Source organism: Pleurodeles waltl, chromosome 4_2 (assembly GCF_031143425.1).
Source record: "Pleurodeles waltl isolate 20211129_DDA chromosome 4_2, aPleWal1.hap1.20221129, whole genome shotgun sequence".
In the NCBI taxonomy this organism is placed as follows: Eukaryota; Metazoa; Chordata; class Amphibia; order Caudata; family Salamandridae; genus Pleurodeles; species Pleurodeles waltl.
Window position 1 is genome coordinate 609,424,407 of NC_090443.1, and position 16,368 is coordinate 609,440,774.

Below are 16,368 nucleotides of genomic sequence, written 5' to 3' on the forward strand. Positions count from 1 at the left end.
TAGATATAGTCCCTTCCTCGGCGCGCCTATATTGGTTACGAATCTCATGTTGCTGGTTCAAAGCGGTTCTCCAAACGCGAAAATTACGTGTCTCGTCATAAATGTAGAAGCGGTGTCACTGTTTGCCATAGAAGTTAATAATAACATGGACTATATACTTCAATTTATTTACGCTAGAGATTTCAATAGTGAAAAACTTCTGCTGGGAGTGGCTCGGGCGACATTATTGCGATACACAACACCCATAAATAACTATGCGCCTTACGTGTTGAGTTGTAACACGTACAGATGGCACCCTAAAATGTTAAATGGCTCGTTCAAAATCACCAGGGTGGTTGCAGTCCATTTAGGGAGGGAGCAGAGAGCCATAAACCACAGCTCTTTCAATCCCCACCTGCCAGAGCTGAAAGGGGTCCCATCTGGTCACAAATACCAGGCCGCCTTGAAACTTCCATTAGAAACCATGGGACTGGGCGAATGTTAAAAAGGGCGGCGGGACTCGTACAGACGAGCTGGTATCCGGCCCCATAGCGACGGCTCCTAAATTAGTGCTTAGCTCAGAGCCGGCGGGCCCTGTGGCTGGGAGGCGCCGACAGAGCTCCGCGGCCTCGGCTCTTCCTCCCCTCCTGCCCCGGCCCCCAGACAGCGGCTCCTCCGCGGCCTCGGCTGAGACAGGGCAGAGCAGGGCAGAGTGAAGCCGCCGAGAGATACAAACTTTCCCAGCCCAGCCTGGGCCGCGGCCTGTTCAGACGAAACAAAGCCTTAGCAACGGCCCCTAGCGACCCCATGATTGGCGCCCGGTAACCATGTGATGTTTCTTTAGGATGTTGCTGGGAGCGATGCCGCCGACACTTTGCGTTGGGTGAAGCCATGGAGGGCAGCAGCGGGCATGAGCAGCGGCGGAGCGGGCTGTAAGGGGGAGCCGCGGGGCAGGGACGGGGCCCGGGCGCAGAGGCGGCGGCTGCCAGGCCAGCTCCGGGGTTCCAGCGCCTCGCCGCACTTCTAGGCTCTGCCCAGCCGGGCGCGCTCTCCCTCGCGGACAGCTTCCCTCCCGCTGCCCCACCGATGATCCGGGACGGCTCCCCCGGCGGCGGCAGCAGCCCCCGGCTCCCCGGCAGCATGGCTGAATCTACCGAGCTAATCGGAGCGTCAGAATTTATTAAAGGTGAGACGTTTCGCCACTCGGGCTCTCCTTCGGACATCCTGGGCTCGCTCCCTCCCAGCTTCTGCTCCTCCAGCTTTGCCGCTCATACTTGTGTCCACAGTTCTCTGGTTTCTGCTGCACATTCGGTCCCATGGGTTTTAGCCTCTGCTTATCACTCGTGGCCTCTGCCCCCTGTTGTCTACCCCTCATCTCCGAAGTCTCTCTGTGTTTATTCTTGCCTCTTATGGTGCCCCGAACCGCTACTCTTCACTGCACCGGCTTCCCAGGGTTCGCTTCTGAGCGCTTATTAGTGGCGATGACCAGTTACTGCCCTGCAGCACCCTATTTCCTATGCCATTTAAAATCCCACTATTTAGATTCCAGCATTTGTCCACGATTCTGCTATCGAATCTCATCGTTGGCTTTCGACACACTGTTCCGAGATCTCTTTACGGTCTTCGCAGTCTAGCTTTTACAGTTTTCTTTAGTCTACTGCTTCCAGTGTCTCTAAGCCACAGCCTCTTCTCCATGGCCTCTGCCCTCTGTGAACAACTTCCTTAGTTTTTCCACTCGTTGGTCCAGTCTTCCCTTTTCTCCAGTGATCTGCCACTTGCTGAAACTCTATGGGTCTGCAGTCATGTCTGTCTCCAAGAATTTATGCCAGACATTCTGAGTCCTCTTCCTTCTGTCCAATAGCCTCATGCGGCCCCTAATGCAAGCACAGGAAATGCTGCCCTGACTGAATGTTAAAAGTCAGGCAAATTTAGAGTGCACTGGGCCCTTCTCACAATTGGCGATTTGGTAGTCCAGGGTTGAACATGGCCTGGTAGCTTGTGGGACTGTTCTATTAGAGCAGGACAAGGCACATTTGCCTTTGACTGGTTGAGGCTTCAAGCGACATAGAAGGCCACAGTTAGAGACTTTTTTTTTTTCTTAAGCATGCCATCTAAGTGATTTGCAATATCTGGTGGGTATGTGAATGCGCTGATCCCAGGTTCGCTGGGCCACAGGACTTGAGCTACATCTCACTGATGAGGTATAACTAGGCCACAATGTATCTACAGTTGCTTTTGTCCCCATTCAGAGGGGACCTTGCCTAGCAGTTCAGGGTGGACTGTTGCTATTGGAGCAGGCCCAAGTCTCATGTGCAAGTGTCTTAGGGGGGAAACCTGTTGGGCTAGAATGCGCCAAAGACAGTCAGTGGCTGAAAAAATTTCAAGCATTCAGTCAATCACCTTTGTGTTTTCCTGGCACAAATTCACCTAATGCCTCGATGATAGCTGTACCCTGCATTGGCCTTTGCATTATTTATTACCGGTCCAATCTCAGAATGTATCAAGTAAGGTTTCCAAGTTATGCCCCTCCCAGCTTCCAACTCCTATGTCTACCTCTTTTAAAAAAAAAAAAAAAAAAAAAAAGTTTTTAATAGATCTAGACAGTAAAAAGACACACAGGTTCGCATGGTATAACAAGTCACAAATATAGTATAAGCAAGAGCATGCATACTTGACACTACTGTTTCTGTTTTAGAGTTTAGACATTCCTGTCTTCTGAGCCTGTAGACTACGCCCTACCTCTGGCTATTACAGGACCACAGTGTCTTGATTCTATGGTCCCTCTGTCCCAGAGGTCTCCTCTGCAAGCTTCTAGTCTGTGGTGTGCCACCTGTAATCTTTGTGGGGCTCCTGTAACTTACCCCGTGGCCCTGGGGGTCTTATTGCACTCTCATGCATGTAAATATTTGTACCTGCACACTTACTAAACACTACTTCTCTCCCTGGGGATTTCCCTCCACCGACCATACTCTGCGCGGAAGTGGACTACTTCCTAGCATCCGAATATGCCCCCCCCCCAAAAAAAAACAAAACAAATAAGAGGTCAGGTAGCCAGAAACTCTCCATATGGCAAAATGGAGGCGGAGGCCAACTAAACGAGGGGTATGCAGCTCTGATGTAAGATTGTTTATAAAGTCAGAACCTAGCTGGGGCGCAGTGGGGGCCAATGCATTGTGGGTGCTGGTGGCAGTCCATAGAAGACTGAGTTTATCCAGTGGGTGTTTGTCCCCGAGCTACACAATTACATCGCACATCACGAATTTACCCTTGCACGTATTTATAGTTAAAGGGAGCGTACGTGATTTCCCCAGAATGACTTGTTTTTCAGTCCAGTGCCGAGTCGGGATTCGAGCCCCTGGTTTTCAGGTTCTCTCCTCTGCAGGGAAGCCCGGCCTTCGGATCACACATATCGCCTCCTTGTTAGTTCTGTCTTGTGATTTGGAGGGACTCTGGGCGCAGCTGAATTCCCGCACTCTTATCGTTTCGGACTCTCGCTGATAGGGAATTTCCCAGATACAGACTTTCTGGCAAGTGCTAGGAGCAGAGAGCTGAAATGTACGACACTCTGCTCTCTGTAGGGAGCGGAGCGGCCTGCAGCCCACCCCCACGCCGTGCACTGGGCCACCTCGAGTGAGGAAGTATCATTAAAGGTGTCCTGCGTGCTCGGCAAAAGGAGGCGCGAATTCAAATAAAGGTGTCATACAGGAGGCCGGGCTGCAGTGGAGTCTTTTTTGTGTGCTGTACACATAAACTATAGGATTTATAAATTGATAAGTAAAAACACGGAAGAACAAGTTAATCGCTTGTGACCAATCTTTGCCTTTTCCTGTAACCAGTATCTATAACCGTTGTTTTGCATCTTGTCTGCCGAGCTCGATTCTTCGCCTGGACGCCCATCCCTTGTCTTAGGTGTGCTGTTCGCGGAGATTCTTCGCCTGGACGCCCATCCCTTGTCTTAGGTGTGCTGTTCGCGGAGATTCTTCGCCTGGACGCCCATCCCTTGTCTTAGGTGTGCTGTTCGCGGAGATTCTTCGCCTGGACGCCCATCCCTTGTTTTAGGTGTGCTGTTCGCGGAGATTCTTCGCCTGGACGCCCATCCCTTGTTTTAGGTGTGCTGTTCGCGGAGATTCTTCGCCTGGACGCCCATCCCTTGTCTTAGGTGTGCTGTTCGCGGAGATTCTTCGCCTGGACGCCCATCCCTTGTTTTAGGTGTGCTGTTCGCGGAGATTCTTCGCCTGGACGCCCATCCCTTGTCTTAGGTGTGCTGTTCGCGGAGATTCTTCGCCTGGACGCCCATCCCTTGTCTTAGGTGCGCTGTTCGCGGAGACTTCTGTGGAAAACTTTACATGTCCGCAGCGCAACTGTTACTGTCAGAGTCCTCTCTGTCAAAAGGGCACATCGGTTCAATTTTCAGCTGCAGATTGGACGTGCTGCAGCATCGTGGTTATTGCTGGGGTATTTTTCTGCATAGATAAGTTAAGGGGCTTCTTCAGATAATTAGTGTTAGTTTCGAGGTGTTTGTCCGCTATAAAGCCGTTTTCATTGACGTGGATCAAGGTAGTTTTTGACTTTAATCTATTAGCAAGTAATGTAGACATTTTCTTATAATTTCAGTTAAGCATGGTTTTGTGCAGGTATGAGTAGGGGCCTGTTTTTTTAGGATTTTTACCAGGTTTTATCAAATTTAACTATAATACCTGCGTTAAAGGTTTAAAAAAATCATACCACCGTTTAAAATATAATTTGCCAGATCCATTATATACTTTGATTTGTAGGCTGCAAATGTTTGGTAAAACTCAGCTAGAAAGCCATTGCTTTCCATACTTTTACTGTTCGGAATGGGGGAACAAATTGTGTGCTATAATGCATTTTTGTAACCCTATCTTGAGTGCTTTTCATTTGAACACATAATACTGTACGGACACAAATGTCACGTCATTAGTACATATTTAACACAAAAGGACAGCAATTTGCAACTGAAAGCTAGCAATTTAATCTGGCACTTTTTTATAGTAACTTTTGGCCATTTGAGTTGGAGAATATTTTTTTTGTTGAAGTTGGCAAATCAGCAGCAGCTGATGTATTATGTGACAAGTTAATTAGATCCGTAATTACTCATAAAAAGCCAAAAGATCCAGCTGCTGCCACCGCAAATGTCAATGGGGGACAGTGGGGGGCGACGGAAATGGGGAAAACATTAAAAAACCTGTTCCCGCTGCTGCCTCGCTCCTCTTTTTGTGGTGTCCCAGCATTCACTGGGACACCAGCACAGGCACTCCAGCATTCCTGGTGCTGCTTTCATGCTAAATCTAGCATGAAAGCAGTGCCAGTATTGGTCTTAGCGACTCGGACTGCCACTCAGACACTGCCCTGGGGTCTGTGCAGTTTCTCCAGCCTGGCTGTTCAACACAGCCGGGCTGGAGAAACCTAAGTGCGCATGCGTGTTTGGCCGGCCTGAGATGTCCTGCCAAATTCGCATGCACACTTAGGCGCACTCTCGCCTCCTCCAACCTACCATGACCCAGCCACGCTCTTCCCTGCACTGATGGCTCAGCCATCAGATGAAAAATAAAAGAACAGTAAGCTATCGTTTTATTTTTCATCCCCTGCCTTTTGGCCAGGTGGGGCCGATGTTCCTCCGCCATTGTGGAGAAGCCATCCCTGATAAGATCACGTAAACCCAGTGTCCCTGGGAATGGCTTAAGGCCAGGGCTATGGTGACATAGGATGCTTTGGGAACCCATTCCACTGCTACATTGGTTTGGAACACTGCAACAGAGCTACCATCATTTTAATGTAACATATAAGCGCTTCTCTGCAGACCCACTGGATGTACTGTTAAGGCAGCAGAGGTTCCTCCATAAGGTCAGAGCCAGGGGTCGCCTTCCCTGCTGTGAGTGCAGAAAGAGTGAAAAATAAAATGGTAATACAATGATTTTATTAGCATTTTATTGTTTACTCCGCTAGCCTGAGCCAAGTGTGACGGTGGGACAGTGGGCTATTGCTGCTGACGGGCAGCAGGACGAGTGGCCACTTTAGTTTGAAGTGCACACGTTGGTTTGGCCGGCTGTTTTGTTACAGCCTGTTCGACATGCACACTTCAAACCTCTCCACCCTGAGTTGTGTTAGACAGCTGAGTGGAGAACAGGCGCAGGCCTCCAGTGCTTGTAGGAGCTCCGAGCCAGCCCACTCCAACGAATCCTGATGTTTCCCTCATGCTGCTTCTCATTATTATCAGCATGAGAGCAGCATCTGGATTGGCTAAGGAAGTTGGCTGTGGGACCTCATGCTCAAAGCCATGGACTGGAGAACATCAAGGACGTGCTGCAGACTGCTAATGTGCATGTAAACATTACATTTTTCTTTATTAAACCTTGTCATGTAAATAATGCAGTGTAACTGGTGCTATTAATCTTTCCCAAACCTTCAAATCGAGTTTGCACAGCGTGCTATATAAATAAAACCCCTGCTTTTATAGAGGATACTTTGAACACTTGGTGCCACACTATTTTCATATGTCAACAAGCACCACACCGTTAAGGGAAAGTACAAAATAAAACATTGTAGTAAGAGCAGATATGGTGTGATAATGATATAGGCAATAGCAACCAGTAAGCATTTGCAATGATCGAATGTACATTTAAGCACTACTTGTGACTGTGCGAGAGCAGATGATTTGTTTTGCAGTTATCTTTTATTAGTAAACTAAATTGTTTTTATTCATGCTTAGTATTTGTTCTTTCATAGAACGATTGCAGTATCCTGAGGAACAAAACATAGTCTTACCATCAGTCCTAGGGGTTTCTTCATACCCCTGCAGGGTAGAGGAAAGGAACACCTGGGGCGAAAGGAATGGATACAGTCACAGAATTGGTAACCTCCAGGAAACAGAGATCTGATTTCAAATCTTGGAATCTTTAGTTATGCAGGCACTTGGGGCTCAGAACACCCATAGGCATCTCCGAACTTTAACAATATCGGGTTCTACCACATAGATTAGAACATTCAGTTAAACAATCCAGTATCATCTGTTGCTTCAGTGACAGTTGCCGGTTCATAGATTGAGCTCTCATTACATCATCAAATAATTCTAGTCTGAAAGGCATGTATTCATCATTTAAGGATTCTAATGCGTGCTGTCTCTTCTCTTTTCCACAAATGGTTACAGCCATCAAAACGTTTGTTCAACCTATAATTTATTTTAGTAACTTGGTCTACCAAAAATAGCTGCTCAACAAATTCAAGCTTATCCAAAATTGAGAAACCCATATAGTTTTTTCATTGAGAAATATTGTCCCCTGGATGTCACCTGCTCCATTGGCTGCCGGTCAAAAAAAATAAAAGTAAAATAAAATCTGCATGTATAGTCATCGGTGCTTAAGGAAGCTGGTGCAGTTTTTCTTCTTAAGAAATTCTTCACCTACACTCACAAATAAATCATGGATGAAAGTCTAAAGTATTTTTTTAGTGGCCCCAAGTTTAGATATACAAGAAAGTAAAGCTTGTCTTTTAGATTTAAGGGACAATTACTCTAATCTGTTATGAGCATATGCTATGACTGGTTGCATAACCCCCTGTAATAAGGGTCCCACCATTTCACTGCTGGGTGGACTTGTCAGAGCATATACTGCCAGCATAAGTCCTATTACTTGGTCTTGCATGTCAATAATTAGATCTGGTGTATATTCTGGCCCAGGCTTTTTTTATGCAGCGGGGCACTGATCAAAACAACCACTTTCAACTCAGAGAAATGGTGACTTATTTATAAGTGTGTAAATACAAATGTATTTATTCAAAAGTGTAACAATGGTCCAATTAAGTAATAGAAGCATAACTAATTGATACAAAAGGAAACTCTGCTGTATACTTTGGTGTGGCTTAATCCTAAAGTATGATTACATTAGTAAGTAATTTCCTTAATTTGACAGTCTAGATAGCATAGTAACCTATAAAACAATGCAGCAAACCTTAAGCACACACTTGAGCACTATTTCTTATCTACTTTTAAGATTGATTTATGTCAAATCAGGACTTGTCCGATCAAAAGTACTGGCTGAGGATGTTCTGGATGTTCAAACATATCACATTGTTTAAGATATATCGCTTCCTTACTGCCTGTTATTCCGACTGGCATGTGGGGCAGTAACGAAGGACCTCCACTTCTGTCTGTCTTGGGCAGGTTTCTGTATGGTGCCCCAGCTGTGGTTGAGTGTTTTCATTTCTGCTTTCACAGTTCACCTCCAGGTTTTCTTAGGCCTGACTCTCTTCTGTCCAGTGGCAAGCTGTGCTTGTGATGGAGCCTTGTTCTCTTCTGATGCTGTGCCCTATCTATTTCCATCTTTTTGTCATAATGATGGTGTCCATGCTCTATCTCTTGCTTGCATCTGTTGAGCAGTTGCTGGTTAGAGATGTTCCACTGCCAGGAAAAAGTGTAAGACTCTTCTCAGGTTACTGGTGTGGAAGGCTGACAGTTTGGTGATGTCGCTTTTTATTGTTATCCACCAGCATTTTGATAATGACATGTGTGTGGTCAGTATGCAGCCCTGGTAAATCCTCAGCTTGGCATTGGTGCTGTTTTGAGGTGACTTCCACACGTTGTCCAGCATCCTCAAGGCATTCCTGGCCTTATTCAGTCTGCCCTTGATGTCACTGCCTTCCTCTCAATGTCTGACAACATTGCCGAGGTAGGTTAACTCTTCAGTTATGGCTAGGTCCTCACCATCCACCTAGATTGGTGAAGACTTTGGAATGTTGTTGGGCTGAATTCTGATTTCTTTGCGTTGATCTTCAGGCCCAATTACTGTGCATAGATGTTGAGGTAAGACGTATTTTTCTGCATATGCTGGTGTGCGAGAAAGTGGGGTTAGGTCATCTGCATAGTAAAGCTCCTTCAGTATAGTGAATAAGGTCCACCTGATGCCTCTGACTTGGACTTTTGTTGTGCATCGCATCACCCAGTCAATGACTAGGTTGAAGAGCAACGCCGACATCATGCATTCCTGTCTCCCATTCATCTTGACTTCACAGCTGGGCTCACTATCTCCTGCCTTGCAGGTAAAATGATCATAGAAGCTCTTTATGAGGAGAACTGTCTGCTGTGGTATGCCATAGGCTCTCAGAAGATGCCAGAGGGTGTCATGGTGGATACTGTCAAAGGCTTTCTCAAAATCATTGAAGTTGATGTATAGTTGTCTCTGCTACTCTGTGCACTGCTCTATTATGTTGTGTACGTTAAGTATCTGATCAGCACACATCTGCTGTTGCATAACCAAGCCTATTATTTACTTAACTATCTGTCCACGGAAATCAGAAATGTGCTGTATAATGATTTTTGCCAGGGATTTACTCGGGATTTACCGAAGGGTTATTCCATGCCATTTGTTACAGTTGTTTATTTCTTCCTTCTTTGGAGTTCTGTCAATGTAGGCTTAGTCACTGTCGTCTGGCACTTTCTTTCCCACCCAACTCAATGTAAAAGTGATTTGAGGATTTTGGCTGAAATTTCAGGGTCTGCCATGAACATTTCTGCCATCAGGTTGTCTTGGCGAGGAGCTTTTCTGTTCTTGAGAGATCGGATGGTAGTGACAATTTATTCTGTTGCTGGGCATTGCTCACATCTAACACTCTCTCTGCTTGTTGGATGTTCACTTCGCATGTTGGTACTGCTCGGTTCAGGACTTCTTTGTGAAGTGCTGAGCCCAGCATGCTTCCTGCTCTTTCTCTGTTGTGAGGAGTTTGTCTTGCTTGCCCGTGATAATAAATGCAGAATGACATAAATGCGTTACCATGCTTTGGTAGAAAACGACAATATTTTAAATACTTTTAAAATGAAAGAAGCCAGTGCTTTGGTCATATCTTTATGGATTTATGGTAAATTTATTTTAGTTTAACTAGCAGTAAGGTTGCCTGGAACGAATGATGCAATCAGTATGTTGATTTTAAATAGGAAACCTTGAATCTTGGCTCTGTGAACGATTTCAATTGTAAATGCAGACGTCTCACTCATAGTATGAAGCGCAATATCTGCAATCTAATTTAGCTGTCAAAAACAAATCAAAACATTGATATAAGTAAGCATGAAGAAACCAGTTTGGGAAGTTAATGTTATGAGACCTGCAACAATGTACCTATTGCTGAATTACATTTATCAGTATAGTTTACCATGTTGTAGTTACTGCCTAATGCTCGATGCACTGATCATAGGAATTTCAAGCCATTGACCACGCTGTGGTGACCCAGTCCCGCGGATTACCAATCCAGGATCCGGAGGTAGATAGTATCCAAAACAAATGAGACATTCCTATGAAAATAGCAGGATGGACATAGTGGTGCGGAAGAATGGATTGTGCAGTGTGTGGTTCACGTAGCTAACGGTTTGTCCCACTTGTGTGTGCGCTCCGAAAATAATTTTAAATCGGCAGCCTCCCGCCAAAGCAATGTCTGCTCTGCAGGGGGTGTTCTGTTGCTTTCAGGCTGTTCCATGGTCAGGAACAGAATGATTATTTTGGGTGCAAGTTCTCTCACTTATGTGATTTAACATCCTGTTTTTGATATAACAACGTCCCTCCAGCTCCCCACATATAGATCAAACTACCACCAAATGTCATTTAGCCATGCATGTTGTGCTTTGTTCATGTTGGATATTGAAGCTTTTTAAAACATATTGGTAATCTGGTGACAATATTACAGGACCCCACCTCTAATACTCTTTCCTATTAAAAAATAATTATGCTTTTCTCAATGTGACTTCCACCTGCGCCTTCCACTTGTCCTACTTTACCTTTGGCAGTAATTGGCGTTTTTGAACATTTCTAAATTGCACATCTAATTTTACTAACCTAGCATCAAAGTGTTCATAAGTACCTAATTTTGTCTTTTCCAGTGCTGCAAGATGGTAGAGACTGATATCTTTAGATCAGAACATATCAGAAAGTTCTATGTCTTTAATGGAAGACCATGAATAAACACACAGAAATATTGGACTCTTACAATGGCCTCCTGAGCAAATGATCACATAGAGTATTTGAGGCCCTTATCACTTTACCACCCGTACATTTTAAATGTAATTTCTCTAGAATGGAGTTTGGCTGCAAAGAGACTGGTATTTGGAGAATTTCAGTGTTGCCCTCTGGGTCTAAAGGGGTCTACCGGTGGCCCACCATAGCATAGGAGCCTAGTGCACGGCTCCTGCTTTCACTAATCCCTGCCTATTGCACAGTGCTTAATAAGTGCTAAGTTTGGTGGTGGGCAACAGCACTTATATTCGGATACCAGGACTTAGACATTATCAGACTGGGACCCAGAGCAAAGGAGAGAAATGCCAAAAAAGAGGGATAAGTAGAAGAAAAGGTGGAAAACGGAAACAAAGAGAAAAGCAGAGATTAGAAATAACCTGCAGGAGATAGACTGGAAATGTCGGGTGGTGGAAGAAAAAGGAATGAGGAAGGATCAAGACTAGGCAACCTTGATTTTCATCAACCCTGGCCTTTACCATGCCAGCTTTGTGATCCTTGTGGAAACTTGTAATTATTATTAATATTTTTTGCACATTGGGATAGATTGGAGTCGCTCTACAGACCACTCTCTTATTCGGTTGTATGACATATTCTGAAGAAGAGTGAAACTGTATTTTCCAGCACTCTTGGCATTCTCCGTGCTCATGTGCGACTTGGAGGCAGTCCGCCAGGGCAGTGTCTATGAGGCAGTGTACTCTGAAACTGCATGCACCAGGACTCCGAGTTCACTCAAGCGTTAGCCCCCACTGACTGGCCCCTCGCCACAGGAATGGTATCCTGGCAAGTCGCCGATAATGTTTGTTTGTTTGATATTGCTAAAATAAGACACAATTTTTGATTGCATAGTTTGTAAATATTTGCATGCATCTCTCTTAAAGTAAATATGTAAGTAATGAGTGTAGAAGTGCACCATAGTAAGGATTACAACACAATTTATTTGTTATTACAGGTTTTGTCATTTCTTACCCCCATTGGGCGGCTTGGGTGATATATTTAGCCATGTTATGTTTGTTTGATACTTTTGACCGTTCTGAGTGGAAGGATCTATTGGAGGGAGCATATAGGGGGCATGGGAAGTCTCATTCAGATCTCTATAATAGTTGATTATGATCATCTAACTCAGATCTGGTTGTGCAGAAGTTTCGATTTTCCAGAGCCTGATTTTTATTAAATAGTTTGCTATTGAGTGGTTTGAGTGCTTGAGAAGCACATTGTCCGTGTCATATCAGCTTTCATATTTTTCTGCAGTACTTGCTTGCAGGAAGGCATTATGACACTAAGAAGCAGTATTACCTATAAGCATGAAAAATAGATGGCCTCTTTGTGCCACATAGTAAACCAAAAGTTGTGCATACCCTGCTGAAAGTAACTGTTAGGCCACGGTTCAGGTTACATTTGGTCTGGCTAGCAGGCTTCCATACGTGTCATAACTTTAAAATTTTCAAATTAGGGCTCCCCAAAACACAAGACCTTACCTTGCAGACTGGACAACAATGTGGATCAAGGAATGATAGACTGTAACAGCAAACTTACTATCTCATGATATTCTGCCCGGCGTAATAAGCCATATATCAGCAGTACTGTCAGACCACTTCCAACCAGAATCCAAGTACATTTCCAGAACATCAACAAATTTTAAACTGTAAATCCATTGACTGATCACTTTTACCATGTCCATCCCCACAGTAAATAATTCTCGTTTGCAGAAATAGAAATAGTTAATAAACACCCACAGGAAGCGAATCGAGTACGTAGACTCTGTAAAAGAAACAGTGAACTTATCCTCAGTTATCCAAGCGGTGGAATAAGCCTGAAACGCATTACTGGCTATATGAGGGTTAATGGAGATTGCGTGCACTACGTCACCAGTCTTGTTTTTATAGAACCATTTGAGAAGCTATTTAATAGTGTTCTAAAGTAGCATGATTTGTAATGGGTGTTATTAATTGCTTACCATAGGATGGGTTCAGTCAGACTGACTTTTTGTTTATTTGTTCTCCTAGCAAGTTGTAACCTGTTTGTATAGTCCGTAACGTTTATGACTTCTGTTACCCCTGTTCAGGCAATATCATTCTTATACCAGCCTGATAATTTCAGATCTGATGCGTTTTACTTTTAACATGATACTAATACTTTTAAAGGTATCTTCTGTTGAAACCTGACTATTGAAGATTAGAACCTCAATATGGCACTTTTTGGGAGGGTTTGACATTGCAAAATACTTCCTCCATCTTTCCCTGTTTCTTAGTACTTTACCCAATGAAAGTTCTCTACTTGCTCTAAAAATTATGTATATGCATATATACAAGACTCCTTCTGATGGACCTTGTCTTATAGGTTGTAAGGGTTAAAGTTTGGATGTAATTAGTTATTATTACTTTCCCTCCTCGCATGGCGGGCAATAATCCTCATGTTTAGCATTTTCTAACACTTCCCCCTGACTCCAGAAGTGACGCTGTATATTTGAAAGCGGCATCTGAAGAATGGCCGCCATTAGTACCCTGCTTGGATAAACCTCTATTGTACCACAAAAAGCCAGACTCTGACTGATGGAGAGGTAAATGGTGCTATTTGTAACTTGCTCTTGTCCAACTTAGTAATATACAAGGCCTCTGTATTAGTCTTGTGTGTTAGATTTGCAGAGCATTGTACCTCAAAGGATTCTTGAGTTTGACGGAACCATGATCAAGTGATTGTTCTTGAAGTAAGTGGCTTCTGTTAACATGAGATAAAAAATACCTTTTTTCACTATATGGCTATTCCGTACAATGATTGCCTTATTACCTTGACTTTTCTTACAATTTAGCTTTACACTACCACTAGCTACTCTACTCACAGACTTCATATTGCATTGCCTTATGCGAAGATTTGGTTTCTCGATCCGTTTTGCCACTAATGCTCGTGATGCACGAACACAAGTTTTGATCACGTTAGGAGTTTCATTACTCCACCTGTATTTATCTCCACCACTCTAGCGGTGATTGGCCTTTACAATTGCTTTTCTAATGAACCAGACTTACCTCTCCGGAGTTCAGACTATGGATTTTTCATAAGATTTTTCTTAATATTATATTTTGTACTCGCTCTAGGACCTATTACCCAGGACTTTTTCATGTACTCCGTGATGTATGAATTAACTGCCTTTTCTATAGTAGTCAGTTGTAGGATACATTAGTGAAATTAGGGTATTTCTTTATTATGACCTTCTGATTACCTGCTGATGATGTGATGTCCTCTGAATATATTTGGATTTCAGACATTTTTGGGACTTGTATGTATGCAATTAATTTTCGTTCTGCACTAATGTCTGACTTAACTGTGTGTGTGTGTGTGTGTGTATATGTATATATATATATATATATATATATATATTTTCAAATGCTGTTGAAATGGATACCAATATATTAATTAACTATGGTTTAGTTTTTAGGTTTCGCCTGCACGGCATATTTAATATAAATCTTTAAAGGGGCTTGCATCCCACCCCCCTTGCTTTCTTTGCTTTTCATTGGTTGCTGTGCTTGCCACTTACTTTTCCCCAGTTTCTATCGGCTGTTGTACTATTTTCTTGCATTTACCAATGCTTATTCCTCGTATGTTTGCTCTTATCAGTGTCCCAAGGCCCAAGTACTTTAGTTTCAGAACTTCTTTTAATTAATTTGTTATTTACACCTAGCCCAAACCTCAAAGGAAGTATTAGAGCACTTCAGAGGCAGGGAGATTTAAGTGATTCGCAAAATAAATCTCATTAAACTCCTTTATTTAATGTAGCAAAAAAGGCCGTTTTATTAACACAGGTAATGTAGCATCAAATTAATTAATACAAACATTGTAATTAATTCAACCTCTCTAATACATCAAATGTCTAACCATTCCCCCCACTCTTAAAGTCCCCAATTAGCTCAAACATTGCTTCAAGGAAGCCCCCCCCCCCATTCTCTTCCACCTTTTCCCATTCTGCCTTCATTCACCGCCTTCTAGTTGCATTCCCCAATCTCACGGTCTCCCCCATCATGCTTCCCCAAGTGATCTGCTATAGTGTTGTTCAAAGGTACATTGTTTATTCTCCCCCCCCGTGTCCTGTTCTTCTCCGCCGAGAGATGGATAAGCCTGCTCCATTTTGTCCACCTCCACCCAAAAAACTGCCTGCTAAAAAGTCTGACAAAAGAACAAACAAGACTACAACCTGTCTTATCGTGGCAAAGATTTACTAACTCAAACTTCGTGACAACTTAAGTATACATTGGATCGTACCTCATAGGTTTAGCACATACTTAACATATGGGTGGGCGGGTGGTTCACACGACAATATGACCCCTTCCTGGCACCGCCTCATGAACATCTTCCCGCTCTAATCACCTAACTATAGAACCTTGCCCTCAGCCCTGCCCCTTCAACCGCTAAACTGCTCTCGTTCGTGGCCTGTTCCAATGTGCGAAACCACCCAGGGGGAAACAGGCTAAAGCCGTGTTCCCCCTGGGTCCCTTCATCGCACAACAAATCACATTCCACTCCTTTATTTACTGTAGCAAAAAAGGCCACTTTATTAAGACAGGTAACGTAGCATTAAATTAATCAATACAAGCATTTTAATTAATTCAGCCTCGCTAATACATCAAATATCTAACCGTTCCCCCCCACCCTTAAAGTCCTCAATTTGCTCAAACATTGCTTCAAAAAAGAACTCCCAATCTCTTCCTCCTTTTCCCATTCTTCCTTCATTCACTGTCTTTTAGCTGCATTCCCCAATCTCACGGCCTCCCCCCACCAAAGACCTCCTTACCTTCAGGAAACTTCTCAAGACCTGGCTGTTCAAGCAGTAGCAGCACTTCCTCTCCCTTACCCCTCTACCCCCAACCCCCCCCCCCCCCACCTCAGCACCTTGAGACCCTCATTGGTGAGTAGTGAGCTTTACAAATTTGATAACATGTATAGCCTAAACAAAGAAGTCTCAGACTCATTGTAGCAACAAAAGAATAACTGAAGTAACAGTTTCTGCAAAAATTGAAAATGTATTAGTTCTCTTAACCATGTCGTGCTCTTAAGTTCCTTACTCCAACCCTTTAAAACGTTTCTAACTAAAAAGCTCTCAACAGGCTCATGACCCAACCATAACTGACCATAAAAAGAAATGCCTGCTAATCTACCTGAAATTGTTGTGTGCGACAAGTCTTTGTCTATCAAATGTAACACAAAATCTAAGATTGCCTCTTCTTTAGAAATCATAGCTCCAGTACATTGTTTATTGTTGCCAAACTTTACAAATTTCATTCCAAGCTTGCCAATATCTTCTTCTGGTGGATGCAGCTAATGAATTCTCTACCAACTCCACTATTCTCAATCCCCCCATGCCCAAACGCTCTGTGGGATCTGA

At 43.8% G+C, this 16,368-nt stretch overlaps 1 protein-coding gene across 4 annotated transcripts in view; it reads left to right on the plus strand.

Moving 5' to 3' along the window:
- The first annotated feature begins 505 nt into the window (after positions 1–505).
- CDC14A (cell division cycle 14A) overlaps positions 506–16,368 on the plus strand; it is a 332,599-nt gene continuing 316,736 nt past the window's right edge. For 2 of the 4 annotated variants that reach the window (XM_069232172.1, XM_069232174.1), the window contains exon 1: positions 851–1,165. In XM_069232172.1, coding sequence (XP_069088273.1) covers positions 1,066–1,165 — 100 coding nt within the window. In that variant the 5' untranslated portion in view covers positions 851–1,065. Of the gene's footprint in view, positions 1,166–16,368 lie in introns of all 4 variants that reach the window. The other 2 variants (XM_069232173.1, XM_069232175.1) reach the window with 2 other exon arrangements.